We start from the raw sequence: 18,405 nt of genomic DNA, 5'->3' as shown, positions 1-18,405 counted from the left end.
TTTGTTGTACTTTGGTTGTATTTTCTGTGATATATTGTTTATGTTCTTATCACAGAGGTCGCCACATAACGAGACCCATTCCCAGTGGATGTTGGGGATGGAGGAAGTGATGCTATTGTTTGCTGATCTAGTTTTATCTTTGAGTGGGGGAGGGGAGTCTGAATTCTCTCTCAGCAATCTAGATGGGAGAAGAGTAAGTGGGACTGGATGGGTCCCTCGGAAGGATCTATTCTTGGTCTTGGTAGCATTACAATGTTCTCATCTTCCTATATGTCTCTTCAGATAGGATACCCTGTGCTTTGCATATGCATATATAACATATATGTATATTATATATATGTATATATATGTAATTTGTTCATATGTACCATATGTATGCCACATATATAAGTCTAATTTGAAAAGACATTATGTTAGTGTAAGTTTGTAGAAATAGTTACATTTATCTGTCATTTGTCAAAGCACAATGCTCTTTGACCAAATCATTAAAATTGGAAGCATTTACCTTTGGCAGAGCAAGGGCTCATCTAGAAGTGAACGCTGTAGTCTATTATAACTTGAGCCCATGGTTCCACACTCAAGGTCATTCACTGCAGCTTATCAAGATACAACAGAAAACAATAGATGGGAGCACAAAATAAATCACACACTGCACGATAGAATATTATTCCGACATTAGTGAACAGGCAGCAGATCTGCTGACTAGGAAGGGTCTGTGGATTAATAACTGTGCAGAAGCTGCTCCCATTTGAGACAAACACAAGCATATGTAATATATATATATATGTATGTATATATATGTATAATTTTATTTTTTGTGGAGTATGTAGAAAACCACTCAAAACACCTGGTGGCTTTCGAGGGAGGAAAGGTCGTTACTGCCCAATCTGATTAATAAACATTGCAGATTTTATTTCATTTAAGTCAATAAAACCCAAACACATTTTTTTTTCTTCCTGAACTTCTGTCACCTTCATTTGGAGTATCACCAAACATCCCACAATTGATGTTTCCCTTTATTTTCTTTGCATCTATCCGTGGGGTAGAAGTCAGCGTCTTCATCCCATGATATTGAGCAAGGTAGGCAAGGCCATTAGCCTGCGGGTGATACCATTAATTGAGTTTAAATCACCAGAGAATTTAAACACTTAAAAAAAAAGCCAAAATAACAAAACATTCAAAGTAATTTTTGCCATTGTTAGTTCCCGTCCCTCCCCCTCCCCTGAAGGCAGGAAGAGGGTGAAAGTCATGTCTCATTTGTCTTTAGCTAGATGTCTAAGTGCTGTGAGCTGTTTGTCAAACTAGGAGTGGGGACCTGGAGGGAATGTGATTTTAATTGCAGAGGATGGGAATGGGCTGTTTCTAAAGCCCATCTTACATTTGTAATCATCAAAGTCCTACAAGGAAAGTTTTATGTCTGTGGTCCCAGGACCCAGAGTATGTAGGGCCCCTCAGAAATAAAACATGAGGTGAGACCTGCAGGAAAGAAACAAGGGGGAACCCTTGGAAAAAGAAGACCTGTTTCCTCAATCAGCTATGTCTACCTAGAACAGGTAGATGATTAGGAAGAGACAGATGTCAGCTCCTGTCTAGCAGAGAGCCACTATGTTAAAACCCATGTTTGCAAAATTAGCAATAGGCAATTTATATAACAGGTTTTAAAAAGACTCTATACTGGGTGGAGGGGCGTGGAGGGGCATGGAGGGGTGCTGGAATTCTGTTGCGCTGTTTCATTAACTCATATAAAATTATAAGTAGAACTAGACCCGGTGGCACAAACTGTCATTACTCCAGTTCTTAGGAAGGCTAAAGAAGGAAGATTTTTAATTCCCAGACAATAGTGGCCTAGGCAGGGAGTTCCAGGTGAGCTTGGCTACATAGTGAAGCTCTTCCTAGAAAAGTAAAACAAAATAAATTGCAAACAACAATACAACAACCCCCCCCCCTCCATGGAAATTTAGTTATGGCCGCCACCCATCATTTGGGGAACACATGCTCAAAGCAGAGCCAGAGGTGAAGCTCCCAAGTCTCCAGTTGGATTTGCTCTCCACCGGGTCATCCCCCTTGAGAGACCGACTCTCTGCCTGGGCAGTGAAGGTCTGAAATTTGCATCTGTTCTGCACTTTTGAGAAGAGGCGGTGCATGAGTTTAGGTGGATCATGCTGTTCCGGTCTCCTTGGCTGTGAAATGGGAATAGTGCTAAGACTGTACCTTCCTGGTGTGGTTGCTATGGGGATTAAAAGCACTTTAGAGAGGTCCCTGTACCCAGGAGATGCCATACAGTCTTAATACTCATGATTGCTATTTACTTAAATCCGTGGACCAGCGCGTCATTGTTTTCGTTGCTTGCCCATCAGACTTCTCTTTCTTTCTTCTGTATTTATTTATATTGATTAAGTTATTTACTTTACATCCCAATCACAGCTTCGCTTCCCTCCTCTCCTCCAAGTCCCTCCCTCTCAACTCCCCTTCTCCTTCAGTGTAGCCCTCTCCCCTTCTCCTCTGAAAAGGGGAGGCCTCCCATGGATGTCAACCAGCCTTGGCATATCAAGTTGCAGTCAGACTTGGTGCGTCTTGCACCTAAGCAGCCCAGTTAGTGGGAAAGGATGTCAGACACAGTCCGGTCTCCAGCTTCAAAGTTCCACAGGAAGGCCCAGATGCACAACTGCTGCATGTGTGCAGGGGCCTAGAATATACTCTCTGATTTCAGTTCAGTCTCCATGAGCTCCTGCGGGTATAGATTAGTTGCTTCCTTATGATTAGTTTTCTTATGGTGTCCTTGACCCCTCTGACTCCTTCAATCCTTCTCCGCCTGTTCCACTGTCCCCTAAGCTCCACCTAATGTTTGTCTGGGGGTCTCTGCATCACTTTCCATCCATTGCTGGGTGAAGCCTCTCTGATGACAGTTATGCTAGGCTCCCGTCTGCAAATATAGCAGAATATCATATATAGTGTCGGGGTGGGGCTCCAACCAATGACTGGCCCAGCCTCCTCCCCATGCTGTGACAGCGAGTCATTTTTAAGTGAGAAAGAGCAGAAAAATAAGGAGACATCCTCCCGAAAGCACCGGCTTGCTTCAGGATATGCCAAGAACTCCAGGATCAAAAGTCAGTATTGATAGGCGAGGTCTGATGCAGAAGGATGGATTCGAATGGCGGTGGCAGCCCATGCTAAGACAACTCAAAGCAGATTCCTGTGTGGCATGGAGGGGGCGGGATGACATTAGCGGCCTCGGGGACCCTAAGGGTCTAGCAGAACTTATCTCTGCAGAGTCACCTTGCCTGGTTTCCCTACGTAAGTGTAGTGCAGTCTGGACATTCCTGAACTAGTTCCGTTTAAGAGAAACTAGGGTTCTGGGCTTAGGCATCTTTAGATACTCAAGTTGGGGCAGACTTTGAATTTATTTATGGAACAATTACACACCTGAAAATACCAACGTGTAAGGAAATATATTCTAACCTTGCTAACAGGATTAGGTTCATTACGGGACCAAGGGTAGAAATCACGGGACAACACTCAACTCTCCTAATGGAAGGTTAACAAGAAGGGGCCAGGACACAGCTCTGCCAGGTAGGGCTTGGAGATCACCCGCAGACCTCTGCCAGTGACCTGCAGTCTCTAACTGCGGGGCGCTTCCTAGGGCCTTTGATCCTTCCCCGGATTCTGGCAAGGGTCCATTTTCCTTTTAGTTTATTTGTTGTATCTGTTTCAAGAGGGCTTGGGGGGGGGGGGTCAGAACGCCAGTTTGCGCCGGAGCTCACACCCTTTGGGGGCAGTACTGTAAACTCCAGTCAGCTACACAGATCGCTTAGGAAGGGAGGGGGTCTTTCCTCAGCTGGGAAGCTAAATGCTGGCTCCCGGCTTTGCTCCTATTCCCCAGTCCCAGCCTGGCCGCAAGCGTCCCCTTTACAGAGGACCTTCTCAGCCCCAAAGAAGCTGGAGTTGCCAGAATTACCTGGACTTTGTTCTCCTTTCTCTGGAGGCTCTAAAGTTGCCACCCGCCACCAAGAGGGACCTGCTCCCCCAGCACCAGTCCCTAATCTTCATTTGGCCTTTGCCTCGGCGTGGCCTAGCCTTAGCTCTCCCTCCATCTGTGCGCCTTAAATCTCACTTATCTTCTTAGCACCCAAGCCTTGGCCAGCCCCGCCCTCCTCCTCCGGACTTGCACATTCCAGCCCCTCCCTTGCGCTTCCTCCGGAGTACCTTACTGGTAGTAACCTTTGAGGCGTTAGGAAAAAGTGGCTTAAACTGGGTGCAAGCCACCTAGTGGGGGAAGAAGAGTCCAGCCAACAATACCGAGGCACCCCAAAAGTTCAGGGTTAGGATCCAGTGGAGGACCCTGGGCCCACAGTCTAAGTCAAGGAACTCCGGCGGAGTGTTGAAGTCGGTCCCACCCCGGCCCCCAATCTAGGTCACCCGCGGGGAAGGGCTGAGCTGGGGGCTGTCTGCGCGGGAGGTGGGCGCGGAGTGAATTGATTCAGACCCTGCCCCTCGCTCTTCCACTAGATTGTAATTCCATCTCCTGCGGGTCGAGCCGCCCTCCCTCAGGCGGCCAGTGCGTCCCTCCCCTCGGCTTCCAGCGTCCACTCCCCAGCCCCGAAAAGCCTTGCCGCTGAGAGCCCGCTCCACTCCAAGCACGCCAGCCTCCCAGCTGCTGCCTTGCCTCCTCGGACTCCCGAGTGGCTCCTGGTTCAGTTCCCTGGGTCCCCCACCTTCTCATCCTCGCGTCACTGGCGTCCCCCGCGTCCCCAGGAGACGCCCTTTCCCCGCGCGCCCGGGACTTGGTGAAACTTTGCAGACACGGTCGGTGAGATGGATTTAATCTCAACCTTCTTGCTCCATTTCTTGCTCCTGGCCTGCAGCCTCCCACCCGGCGCCGTGTCACTCCGAACCGCTCTGCGAAAATCAGGTAAAGCGCTCAGTGCGCCCGGAGCCATGGTGCCCTGAGCACTTCGGTCCCGGCCTTTGGTGGGGTTCTCAGAGCAGGCAGCTTCACTCAGCTCTCTCCGCTGACCCGCGTGAGCTCAGCCCGCCAAGGCTATGCGCAGAGCTCAGCCGAGGCTAGAGACTCGCCCTCCCCCAGCCCAGGCAGTTCCAGGGATATTGTTTGTTAAAAGAAACGATCTGTTTTCCAGAGCTAGTAGAGGCGGTGGGCTCTATGTGGAACCACAGACTGCTAAAAGTTGGGGGCAACTATCGCTCTGTCTGGGTTACAGAGGACCGAGAGAGCGCAGAGGACTTTCAAGAGCTCCTCCTGCTTCTTTGAACATCTTATTGGATTCATACTGCCTAGAGCCCAGCCATTTCCTGTTGAGTGTCTGAAGGTTTGCCTGGAGTCCCCCTTCCTGGCTCTGGTCCTGTCGAAGCACTGGGTAGGGACCTGCACTTTCTCTGTTGTTAGGATTTTCTTGCAGCCCCGGGCTGTTTGTGCAGAAAGCAGTCCACAGTGGGTTAACCTGATCTCTTTTAGAACTCCTGTTTTAGCTCTGCTGTTCAAACAAAGATATATATGCACCGTAGGCTAGCTAATACAAAGAGATCGGAGAGAACGCAAAACCCACAAAAACCCACATTTCCTCTAGGTAAAAAGTATGTTTTTATCAACATTGATTTGGCTGTGTCATGAGGGAAAGTAGAACATTTTAAACAATAAAGTTCCTAGCATTGCTTCTGGGTAACGATTTTTTATTCTTTGTTGGCCAGGACCATATTTAGAATTGTGAAAAAAAAATCTGCTTTTTCTTAGCTTACTTTACAAGTGGGGGTTGTCTTATGGGATTAATTATGTCTTCTGAACAATGGAAAACAATCTAACTATTTTAATTCAGCCTGCAAAACCTCACAGAAAGTGGAGTCTGCCTTCACAAATGTTTCTACAAGAAAGAGGCAAACCAGGAAAATTTATCAGAATGCAAAGAAAATATGCTTGGCAGGCACCCATTTGCATGTTCAAATATTTCTCACTGCTCCAGAATCTGCCTGGAGTTTAGGACTGTTGCCTTTGATCCTAGGAGATATCTCAGTCTTCAGGCTCTCTCGGTGATCACCTGTATCCCCTTACCTGACTTAAAATTGAGGACCATTCTTCCACAACACATTCGGATTCGGTACAAATCTGTCTGTACACTGTCCAGTTCATTGGGGAGGCAACAGCAGTCACCCAAGGTAGATTCATATTAAATTGTCTTCGTATACCTTCCAGCATCTCAATAAGAGGAGCCTTTGAACTTTCTTGCTCAAGAATCCCACACTACAATCGCTTGCCCTCTGCAGGTTTCTGCACAGGAAACCATCTAACCATGTCCGAATAGCACATGCATACATCTGTGGCTCTTAGCCTGTGTGACCCATGCAAGGTTCTTTGAGGGTAGACTTTGATCCGTTTAGGCAGGATGTAAAACTATTGCACAAAAACCTACTGTATATGATGATTCCACACATCCCCCCCCCCCACTTGCCTCTTCATTGTGTGTTGTTTTGGGTCCTTTCTCTCCTAAAAACATTTCTGGCTGGTCCTCTCAGCCTCAGCGTCTTGTTCAGATACTCACACCAACAACAGCTCGTGCTGCTTTCTTTGCCTTTACTTGAAGCATTGATGGGGGGGGGGGGGTGTTTGAAAACTTCCTTTTAAATGTTTTTGTCTTCATCAAGGTAGAAGGTATTTAGACTATCTTCAGCCTAAGAAAGGCTTTAAAAATTTTTTAAAAAAGATTACTTTATAATGTTATCCAGACAATGGTTTTCAGGTTGAAAAGCTGTTTGGATGGAAACGACAGCTACTTCATAAACTTCGGGGCAGATTTTCCTTGTGGGCTCATTTACATCTCATGGAAAGACTCGTTTTTTGATCCGTAAAATTGGTCCAGATTAAAAAACTGCCCCAGTTGGCTCTGATGCGAACGGCAAGGAGCTCATTTGTAATCTTCCCAGGACACCAGCGAATCCCGCTCCGCTCCATATGGGAGGGATTTTGTACCTTGCCCCCCCCACACACAACCCCCCATCCCATAGAAACTGACTCGGGTGCAGTACTGTGGTGTGGCCCCCACACAAACACTGCAAAACAGTGCATTCTTCTTATTCCTCTTTGCTCAGCACAATGGGCTTCTGAGAAGTACAGTCTTGTTTCAAAATCTTGGATTCCAATTAGCCCAGAGGTTCTGCCCCTTCATTTAGAAAGAGACAGGTAGAAAAGAGCACCTTGCCCCCCTCACCCCAAGGTGGAGTAGTGCCTTCTGGCACTGAGCATGAGGAAAGAAAGCTCCACATGTACCAAGACTCACAAGAGTTGCCACAGCGGTCTCAAATTAAGTCAAATTAAATAATAATAACTGACACTAATTAAGTGCTTGTTACACTGTTCTGCGAACTTGACACACGCTGATTCCTTTAATCAAGCCAGCAGCCTTGTGAGCTGCATGCTGCTAGTTTCTTTGTTTTACTAAGGGGGAAACTGTGGCTTAGTGGAGCTCAGTATCTTACCCCAGGCCACACAGAGGCTAAAGAGTGGAATGGGAATTTAGGCTCTGGTATTTGGCACAAAATCCCAATCCTGAGCTGTCTTGCTTGCAGAACTATGTAGCCTTGAGTGTTTTCAAGGCTGAGTTCCCCAGGGACAGAGAGCCTTGTAACCTAGGGAGAGGGCCTCACCTCACAATTTTGTGAGGGGCCATGTGCCAACTCCAAACAAAATGGTACCTAGACTACTGATGTGGGGTACAGGAAGCTACTATCCCTTGACCCCATCTGTAAATAGTGTAGTAGCTTTAGAGAGGAATAAGGAGCTACTCGCTCTCTTTGTCAGACTCTTACTGTTTGAGGGGACAGAAAGACACTAGGGCCTCTCGGGAATAGAAAAGTGAGAAGGTGGAGAGCCCTATGTCTACACCACCTCTGCAGGCCCCCACTGTGTGTAAACACAGTGGGTCGAAAGCGCTTCATTCCTGTCCTGCATAAACTGGAGGCAAGTGCAAACTCCTCACCTTGCTGTGGGACGAGAGGAACCATGTCCAGGTTAATGCCGAAAGCTGAGCTGGGCTGGTGTGAAGACCTCCACCCCCAACACCCATGCCCTGTGGCCCTGTAGCCCCTTGCTTCTGGTTCTCAGCAGGGGTTTCAGGGGGAAGTGGGGGGAACTTCACACGGCTGTGGACAGGCAGGAAAGAAGCCACCCATGGTCCACAGGCAGATCTGTCACCCTGGCCTTCATGACGATTGTTTCGGGGCAGCTTTATTGAGATGGAGACGTTTATGAAAATTCTTCCTTTTCAGGGATTGCTTGATAAGTTCTAAGAAACATCTCCAGTACGGATAATCTCAGTTACTCAGCCTCAGCTAGCAGTAACCCCCTAAGGGGCCTTGTTCTCTCTCATCACCTGCCTACAGGCTAATTCCCCTCTTGTGAACGTTTGTTTAGCAATAAATGGTCTTGGGCTATTGTCTTTACTTAAGAATATAACCTTGTATTCCATAGTAGAAAATCTATCCCCATCACAGCGCCTGGCAACTGGTGATCTGATTTCTGACCCTATAGTTTTGAATCTTCTAGAATCTCTCATATTTTGCGTGTACTTTCCCATACCCAACACAACACTTTCAAGATGAACCCTTGTGTGGTGGCACTTATCAGTGTTTTTTCCCCTTCGTTCTTGGTTAGTAGTAGTCCTTTGTATAGGTCTTAGATAACTGAAGTGTGTTTAACTCTTCCCTCAGGAATGGCTTTTTAGGTGTTTTCAACTTCAGCCTGTGGTGAACGGGGCTGTTCCACCCAGCTATATACATACCTCTGTGTGGATATGCTTTTATTTCTCTTGGTAAGGAGCCGAGTGGGGATCATTACTTGTGGTAGGCTGAACTTTCCAAGACAGCACTGAATTGCTTTTCAGAATGGTTGTACTGTTTCACATTCCTAGGAGCAATGTATGGAAGTTCTACTCATCCTAGATTCCCCGCAGCGTTTGGTACATGTTTTCATTTCATCTCTGTAGTTGTGAAGAAGAGGTGGGGGGAAAGCTAACACCAAAACCTGACAAAAAGAAACATATGGGAGGATGGGTTTAGCTCACGATTGGAATCTATCACTGGAAGTGACAGGAATTTGAAGCAGCTGATTGTATCACATTCAGTCAAGAGCAAAGAGAAGTTAATACATGAACATTCACTTGCTTGCTGGATGGTTTGTGCTCAATGATTTCCCTGCTATTGTATGGTCATGACTAGAGAATGGTGCTGCCCATGGTGGGCCTTCCCACATCAATCACCTTAATTAAGATGATTACCACAGGCCAATTCAATGTTGACAATCCCTTATGGATTGATACTAGGTCATTCTAGTTGTGTCAAGTTGAAAGTTAAAGCTAACCATTTCTTTGTCATTTCTCTGTTTCTTTGTTTTTGTTTGGTTTAAGGTTTCTAATGGGTGTGTATAATGATATATCTCATCATAGGTTTAATTCTTTCCTTCTCGACTAATGATATTGAACTTTTTTCATATGTCATTTGCCTCTCAAGTTTCTTTAAATCTTTTGACTTTTTCTAAAGAGAAGAAAGGCATTTGTTTTTCTTACTGATTTTTTTTACTATACATTGTACATTTTGAGTGCAGCCCTTTATTAGATATGTGCTTTAAAAACATCAGCTTTCCAGATGCAATTTACTCATTCTGTTGCGTGTGTGTGTGTGTGTGTGTGTGTGTGTGTGTGTGTCCGCATGCATGCATTAGAAAGGGTCTCTCTACATAACCCTGGCTGTTCTGGAGCTCATTCTGTAGAACAGACTGGCCTGGAACTCATAAAGATTTGCCTGCCTCTGCTTTCTGAGTGCTGGGATGAAAGTGTGTGTGCTACCATGCCAGGCCATGAGATTTAAATCAAAATTTCTTTTCTGATTTGTGGATATGTTGGCTTTATTACACAGGTACTGTTGTGTTTGTTGCTGGTGGGGTGAGTCTTTGGCTTAATGGGTTGCTGTGCATCTAGCTGCCCATGGTAGCTCTTGCCATTCAGACCTGCTCATATCCTCTTGCAGCAGATTTGGGGTAGCCCTGCTATTTCTCTGAAGCATCTAACAGTGCAGTTCTTAGGGGTGTCAATGCTGTGGCATGTCTGTGGCCTGGTGCCAAGAGTCAGGACGGGTATACTGGGGGCCTGAAGATTAGTGGATTAAAGGCCAATACTCCCAATCCTAGGTTGTAGAGTTGTTCTTTATTGAGACAAAAACTCATGGCATCATTAAATTTGGTACAGGTACACAGGAAGGTGAGTATGTGGGTTCTGCTTTTCCTCTTGACCTGTCCTTTTTGCCTCAGGTTCCAAAGCCAATGGGAGAAGGTAAAGCAGGGATCAGAGTTCAAAGTTTTCCTGGAGGGACTGGCTTCCTCCACGGTCATTTTTAAAATGTGGCACAAGCCCATAATCTTTTTCCTTTCCACTTCCTCAGTATTTCTCCATCCACATAATTAGATTAAAACAAATATCTCAACATATTAAAAAAAAGAAAACAAAACAGTAAACAAGCAAGCAAGAAAACCAAAACCCTAGAAGAGGAGAGTTAGCTCACTGGTAGGCGCGTCGTTGGTGGAGGATGAAGAATACAGGTCCCACAAGGGAGCTTCTGCAGCTGCTGGCTGACACCGGGAGGCTGAGGCATCAGGAATCATCCTGGCCAACTTCCCAAATGCACCTTCATCAAGCTCTTGGGAGATTGTAGTATTCTTAGTTAGAACTCCTATTATGGGCCTTTTCCATTGGATTTAGATGTGATTTGGGGTCCTTGTCTTTCCTGGATGCCCCCCTCATTTCCTTTTTTTAATGGCCAACTTTATTCCATCACAGTGAGGTTGTGTTGGTTCTTGGGAGCCACCCCCTTTCTCTGTGTGTATAGGTAGATGAATAATAGATAGGTGGCACCATATAGGGATATATCATATGCACACAAGTGTGTGCTCACATACACGTATGGTATCTAGTAGTGCTTAGCTGGTAATGCTCCACAGACTTCACGGATCACGGCAGAAAAACCCCCTGACTCAAACTGGATCTGATGTCCTCCCTTTCCATGAAGCTATTCATCATGTGTAGTAACTACAAAGAAACACTTCCATGAGTGTGATCAAAACAAACGAGAGAAGTCAACGGCAGGGTTAGATGTGGTTTAATGTAAAGTAGTACTTTCCCTGAGGAAGACTGACTTGGACAGAAACTCTCTCTCTCTCTCTCTCTCTCTCTCTCTCTCTCTCTCTCTCTCTTACACACACACACACACACACACACACACATATCCATCCATCCCCAGGGCTAAGAGTTTAATAACCTTAGAATTCTTTGGGGAAATAGTAGTCTGCAGTTTTTCTTCTGTTCTGCCACCCACAGTGTGTTAATATGGTCTGAAAGTAAACAGTGATTCCAAGCTGTTGAGCCCGATATGTCTGAGGTTATGGGGAGCCTCACCTTCCGCATGGTTTGTCCTGCGGATGTATTGTATTTCCATACCTCAGTCTCTGAGGCTAAGTAGGTTTGTAGTTTGTATTTTCCATGAATGAAATCATATGTTTTTGGTTGGTTGGTTGGTTGGTTGGTTGGTTGGTTGGTTGGTAAGTGAGAGTAGGTCTCAAGTAACTCAGGCTTCCTCTACCTCCCAACTTCTATGTCCCTAGGTATGTGCCACCACCCCTGCACCATGACATCTTGATGGCAGCTGACTGTTTGAGCTGGCTAAGCCCCCGCTTCTTAATGAAAACTGCATGTCAGGCTGCATGTACTAGGAATCACCTATAAATTCTGACAGAAAAGAAAAAAGGCAGGGGTGGGAGGATTCAGGAAATATAGCTAGCGGAGTCTAAGGTGCAGGATGTAGGAAAAGTTCCTCAAAGCTATTTTTGAGTCCACTGGTGTAGGACCTCCCTTTTGAAGAAGGACCCAAAGTGCGGCTTCTAGGTACTGAGGTAAACCAGGAGATACTGTCACCATGCTGAACCACTGATTGAAGAGACCAGTCTTAGGTGGAAAAAAACTACATAAATAGCCAGCAGAGGGCATACTTCCAGAGCTTGGAGAAGCAGGTCTCGGGCTTTGGACGGGCAGGTACAGAGGTCTTCAACTATGCAGAAAGAAGTTTTAGAGTGCATACCGGGCATCCGACTGTGAAACAAGAACTCCTGGAGAGCTGACGGCAGGCGACTCACAGTCTACAGGTAGAGAATCTGGGCTCTGCTGCCCTCCTCCCTTCTTCGTACCTCGACCCTGCTACACCCACAGTATTGTCTCTTCCTCGTCACTGTGCCAGTTAGCAGCGGCATTTGGACAGGTGCAGTTTAATTAGGCAACCATGTAGAGACTCACTGGGAATGCTGGAGGTCGTTTTGGGGATTTGTTATCTTCTTTGTTCTTATGATTACCTTTTAGAGATGGGCTTGATAGCCCAGGCTAACTCCGAGAGGGTACTCCACCAGCTTCAGGCTCCTGAGCAACTTTCTGACTTACTGTGCCTGAATAACACCTTTCTAGAGCCAACTTACCCATGCCTTCCTTCCCTGCTGGATGGCTTCGAGCAGACCTGAAAGACTGACAGCCACACCATGCTCTACATAGCCAACCCCCACCCTCCATTTTTCTCTCACAGTCAGGAAGCTGTTTCATTTAGCTTGCAAGAGTGGCTCCTGGCAGAGCAGACCTGTACGTACTTCAATATCTGGCCAATGGGAGGCTAAGCTCTGAGTTTTCCTGTTGGTTATTTGGTGACATCTGGAAATTTGTGTAAGCTGTGCACCCTTTCTCTAGTTTCCAATAAATAATGTTAAGGAAAGTACCTACCTTACAGGCTTCCTCAGAGGACTAAGGAGGTAGTGTGTATTCCAAGGCATGGGATAAGACTGACTGATGCTTAAGGCAAACCTGAGGAAACTGTTAGTCTAGATTAGAAGGAAAAGCCTGAAAGAATATATATGCAAATTTATTGACCGGCGTCCTAACAGACACGCGCATTTATGATTTCATTTTCTTTTTATCCTTTCCCGTACATGCTAATGTATCATTGCTTGTGATTTAATTTATAGTGACTTATAAACATTTCAGATGTTTTTATAAATAAGTTAATTTATGAATCAAAAAATTGTTCAGCCACATACCTTGATTCTATGCTTGGAAAATGAGGCCGCCAAGCGCTTGTGTTCTCTCTGAGTGGGTTACCTCTGTAAGCATGCATGACCCCTGTGGTGAGACCCACCTGGCAACTATTTTTGAATGACGTTTTACAGGGTTAGGGGAAGGGAATCTGTTTCTGAAAGAACGTTCTTACTCTTGATCTATGACAGGGAGTCAGCCCAGCTCTCAACGGAGCCAGGTACAAAGAAATACCTCCGCTCTTATGCATGGGTTAGTGATGACAGAGAGGCAGGCCAGGCCCTGTGGACTCCTGCAGTGAGTCTACCATTTCTTTGGCTACACGAAGGCCTCTCCTCCCCTAGGGAAGCCCACTGCTACCTCAGCAGACCCTGCTTTGAGAGAGCTGAAGTACTGCATATGGATGAGATATTCCAGGTTGAGCATCCATATTCCAAACTCTGAAACTCTAGGCCCCAAACTTTTTAAACCCTGATGCGATGCCTCATGTGGAAAGCCCCCGCACGTGACTCGATATGCAAAATGTAGTTTCACGCAGGGAAGTATTTAGAATATTCCACAGATTCCCTTTAGGTTCTATGGGTACAGCCCTTGTGAAACATACACGTGTTCTGTGTCTTGACTTGGATCGAGTCTTCCACAGCAAGCATCATTATGTATATGCAAATATTCCCCAGTCTATAAAAACAGATATCCTAAGCCTTCCTGTCCTGAATGAATTTGGGTGAAGGAAATCTGCCTGCTTCAGCTAAGAGTGATTGCGATAACTAGCTGGTGCCTTCCCTAGCCAGGCTGGCCATGGCTCTCCTCTACTTTTATTTCTAAGTCTCTTTCTTCTCACTCCCCTAATGACACTCGAGATGGGTTTCTTATCTAACTCTGCAAAGACCAAGCAATTTAAATTTTAACACTTTTTTTTGTTTTTGCTGACAAGGCACCCCCAAATCCTGGTTCAGTTTTAATATAACGTTAATGCTATTTATTTTTTCTTGGTGCAATAAGTTTATATTAGCCTTTTAACAGTTTACTTTGTGCAAAAGGAGTCGTTATCAGCAGGCACTTCTCCGTAACATCTGGGCAGTTGGGAACATAATACTTAAATATAACCTTCGTTTAAAGCCTTCCTTGGACAGATGGCTAATTTTATTGATCTAATCTTACACTTAGGAATAGGTCCCATGATCCTTTGCTTGCAATTCTTAGAGTGAGCAGAGAAATAAATAAGATGGCCGATGGTTGTGAATTAGGAGCCTGTTACTGGTCTGTGATTTATCTTTTAAATACTTCCATATAAACAGTGGCAGTATGGATTGCTTGAGTCTGTACCCTAGGGGACTCTGTGTTGCGTTCAGTAGCACAGGGAGGAAGGCAGCACATTAGCCTACGAGTTTATGTCTATTTTCACCTCATGGTGACAGTGTCATAGCATGGTTAAAGGTAGAACATTACCTCTGCCCTAGGCAGGCATCCATGCTCCCTGGGCTGGTTAGTTATCATTTGAGCAATTTTACTGTGAGGTGCACTCTCAAAGACAGCTGTGGAAATATAGCACATGAGGTAAATTTACACAAGAAACTTTGTGTGGTGGTGCATGTCTGTGTCCTAAGAATTGGGAGGTGAAAGAGGGAAGATTGTGAACTCCAGGCCACGGTGGGCTATTATATAATGAGACTGTCTCAGTAACAAAACCAAAACCAACACACACACACACACACACACACACACACACACACACACACACACACACACACAAAACAAAACAAAAAAACAAAAACAACATAACAGACCCAAGTTCACACTAAAGGGTTTGTTAAGCAGGGTTAGCTGTGTTCTCCCTAGTGAATATGTAATTGGCTAAGAAGTTTGCATGTGTCCCTCTAATATTGCACAGACAGAGTAAGAATCCAGTACGCCCAGTTCAATGCTTCCTTCCTGGGATGGAAAATTCATTTGTCTGCTTCAGGTTGGTTCATCTTGCCCTTACAACAGTGATGTGTCAAGGGCCAGTGGTGGTGCCTGCCTTTAATCCCAGCGCTCGGGAGGCAGAGGTAGGTGGATAACTGTGAGTTTGAGATCAGCCTGGTCTACAGAGTGAGTTCTAGTACAGCCGAGGATACACAGAGAAACCTTGTCTCAAGAAAGCCAAGAGAAATCATGTCTTGAAATAAAACAGAACAAATGGATAGTCATGTGTCTGCCACAGCACAGACAAGCAAGCACTTGCATTGGTCAATTAACATCAGCTGCTGGGTGAACAACTTCAAAGTTTGTTACCTTCACACAATGTTTATTTTCCATGTATTCACAGCCCAGTGTGTGTGTGTGTTTCTGGTTGGCTGTTCCCTCTGGATGACTCTGTTGTGTGTGGTGACCTCAAGATCTTGCCAACCTTTGTTTAGTATCTCCATCTTGTCATGGTACTGTCTTCAAGACGGACCTACAAGGAGGGAGGTGAGTAGCATGAAGGAGTGTGGGAGAGGCTTTATGTGTCAGAGCAGATGACAGTCACATAGCCCTAGCTGAATTCCAAGGGTTCCAGGAAATACATTTTCAGTGCATACATGGGAAGAACCTGAACCCAGGACAGTAGTTGTCTCTGATGCTCTATTTTGAAATCCCTTAAAGGACCAAGTGGAGGTGTTACCAAATTTGTAGGAGCAGACAATCTACCATTTTTGAGTCTTTTTTTTTTTTTTTTTGCCTGTGCATGAGTTTGAGCTGAAGTGTAACTTTTGTGGTAACATTTAACCTTGTTTAAAAAGCGAGTGCTTAGTGTCTGTGCGCTGTTACTATGTCAGGATGAGTAAAGAAATAAGTAACAAGGATGGGTACGTAGAAAGAAAGAGTCGTATGTGGGTTCATGGTCCTGGCCCATGATCTTAGGGCTGCACCTGGTGATGTTCTTGTTGGTCAGAATCCTGAGGTGGTGCAGAGAGGACACTCGACATAGAGAAGGGAGAGAGCATATGTATGGATCCTTGCTCTGACTATTTTAATGAAGGAACCATTATCTAAGTATACATGCTCTCCCTGATGACCTTATCTAATCCTAAGCACCTCTGAAAGGCCCCAGATCTAAACACTACTCAGATTAAATTTCCACCCTCTCAATGCCTCACAGTAGTGATTAAATTTCAAGGCATGTTACCAAGGGGCATGTGGTCAGGCCGTGTCTGAACTGTGGCAGTTACCATCTGTCAGAAGCCACAGCAATATAAGGAAAGACCCTAAAAGCCAAGCAATCCAACTGACGTGGATCAGTTTGGAACAAGGTCCAAAATATGTAGAGAGCTACCTTAACCAGGGCTCCACCATTGTGGTTGAACTCTGACAATTCCTGAAGCTAGAGTGATTTGATTTCCCAAATAAAAGTAATCTGTTCATCCAGGTTCTTTCTCACCCTCACAGCTGGTTCACAGAGAGCTGGACCATAATTGTATGCCATGGGCTCCAAGTCAATCAAATGGCATAAAAGGTACCACTTTCCTCTGGGTTCCCTCTTTGCTGAATGACCTGAACACTCCTCAGAGCCTCAGCCATGTTATTGTGTACCTGCCAATGTAAATCTAGTAAATCTCTTACCCCATCGGACAATCAGTGTCTCCTTGGACCCCCAAACCCAGAACTTTTCAAGCTAAATGAATATAAGTTTTATATGACTGCATATTCTTACCTCTTACAAGAAGTAAAACCCCTTCATAGAAGTCACCTATGAGTTAGAGCAGTGGTTCTTGACCTTCCTAATGCTGTGATTCCTTAATATAGTTCCGCACGTTGTGGGGACCCCTAGCCATAAAATTATTTTTGTTGCTTCTTCATAACTATAATTTTGCTATAGTTATGAATCATATCTATGTAAATATCTATGTTTTCCAAATTTTGGGGGGGTTGTAACCCATGGGTTGAGAACCACTGTGTCGGAGAGTATATTTTTGGGGGCTTGGGAGATACTTCAGAAGATAAAGTCCTTGCCACACAAACATGAGGAATTTTATACCCAGAATCCACCTTTAAAAAGCTGAGTGTATGGCTTACACACATGTACTTACAATCCTAGCAATGGGAAGCTGGAGACAGGAGGTTCTCTGGGGCTTGCTGGCCAGCCCGTTGCAGCTTAATTGTTGAATTCTGGGTTTCTGATGTCTACTTCAGGCTTGTACTCATGCACGCATGCATCTATGCAGGTGTATGCACATAAATACAAAATAATAAGAAAAAGAAAGAATGACTTTCTAGAAAGATAAATTAAAACTTTAGCCACCCCACCACCAGTTTTCTAGAAGCTCTTCTAGTTGTGTTTCATCGTAGAAAGGACTCTTCATGGTAGATAATTTATTCAGTAAGGTGCTTCTTAAAATAGAACAATAATCTTTTAGACATAGAGACCTGCTGGGTAAGGACAAAGATAGTGTGGCGAGATCCCACTGTCAATAAACTCATCGGTTTGTTTGAATGACTTTCCAAAGCACCTTCGGAAAGATGATTTCATTATGGCTTTGTCATCTTTGTCCTACTGGGAAGTCAGGACACTTAGGATGACTAGAGGTATGGAGATGAAATCGCCAAGATGTGAACCTAGGCTAACCAACACTCTCACACTATTGCTCTGCAGTGTAGAGGAGTACCTGTAGCCAACACAGGAGGTAACAGTGAAACTTCTGGAAGCTGATGCTCACTTAAGCCTCCCCCTGCTGGATGTCTTGCTTTCTCATAGACTTCTTTGCTTTCCCGGTGTTGAATGTTATCTCCACATTGATCTGACACTAGACTATTTCTCCCTTATCTCTGCCCAGGTAAATGCAAGATGTGACTCTATTGCCCTTGGAGGGGACTTCACCAGTGAGAGTTCCTCTTTATCCTGCCTTCTTTGGAGAGGCTGTGTGCATGCCAGGGATGCTCTAGAATGACTGAGGAGTGTTGACAGTCATACTCCCTGTGGCTGGTGTGCAGATGACAGCCCCCTGAATCTTCTGGGTGTCTCTGATAGGAGAGATTTTGGGTGTCTCATGGGCCACCAAGATGGATGCCTATCTTTGACATTTCCCATCCTTCCAATATTCGGTAGCCGCCTTCTTGGGTAGTAAGCAGTAGGTGTTAGTCTTCCGAAGCGGGATAAGTCAATGCATTCAAGTGGTAAGGCTTTCTCCTTGATGTTCTGACAGTTTCTAATTTGTTCATGAAATAGAGAAAACATTAGGTTGTATAATGGCTATTCCAAAGTAATGGATAAACTTCAGTTCCAACCGGGAACACAGAGGAGTCATAGAGACTCCAACCACACAGGTCT

General features: G+C 45.2%; 1 protein-coding gene across 2 annotated transcripts in view; it reads left to right on the top strand.

Moving 5' to 3' along the window:
- The first annotated feature begins 4,243 nt into the window (after positions 1-4,243).
- The window catches only part of Egflam (EGF-like, fibronectin type III and laminin G domains), a 174,077-nt gene continuing 159,915 nt past the window's right edge, over positions 4,244-18,405 (top strand). The window contains exon 1 of one of the 2 annotated variants that reach the window (XM_006232013.5): positions 4,244-4,909. In XM_006232013.5, the coding sequence (XP_006232075.1) occupies positions 4,813-4,909 (97 nt within the window). In that variant the 5' untranslated portion in view covers positions 4,244-4,812. 2 annotated transcript variants of the gene reach the window in all.

Source organism: Rattus norvegicus, chromosome 2 (genome assembly GCF_036323735.1).
Source record: "Rattus norvegicus strain BN/NHsdMcwi chromosome 2, GRCr8, whole genome shotgun sequence".
Taxonomy (NCBI): domain Eukaryota; kingdom Metazoa; phylum Chordata; class Mammalia; order Rodentia; family Muridae; genus Rattus; species Rattus norvegicus.
Note: the sequence above shows the minus strand (reverse complement) of the source record. Positions and strands in the feature narration are given on the sequence as shown.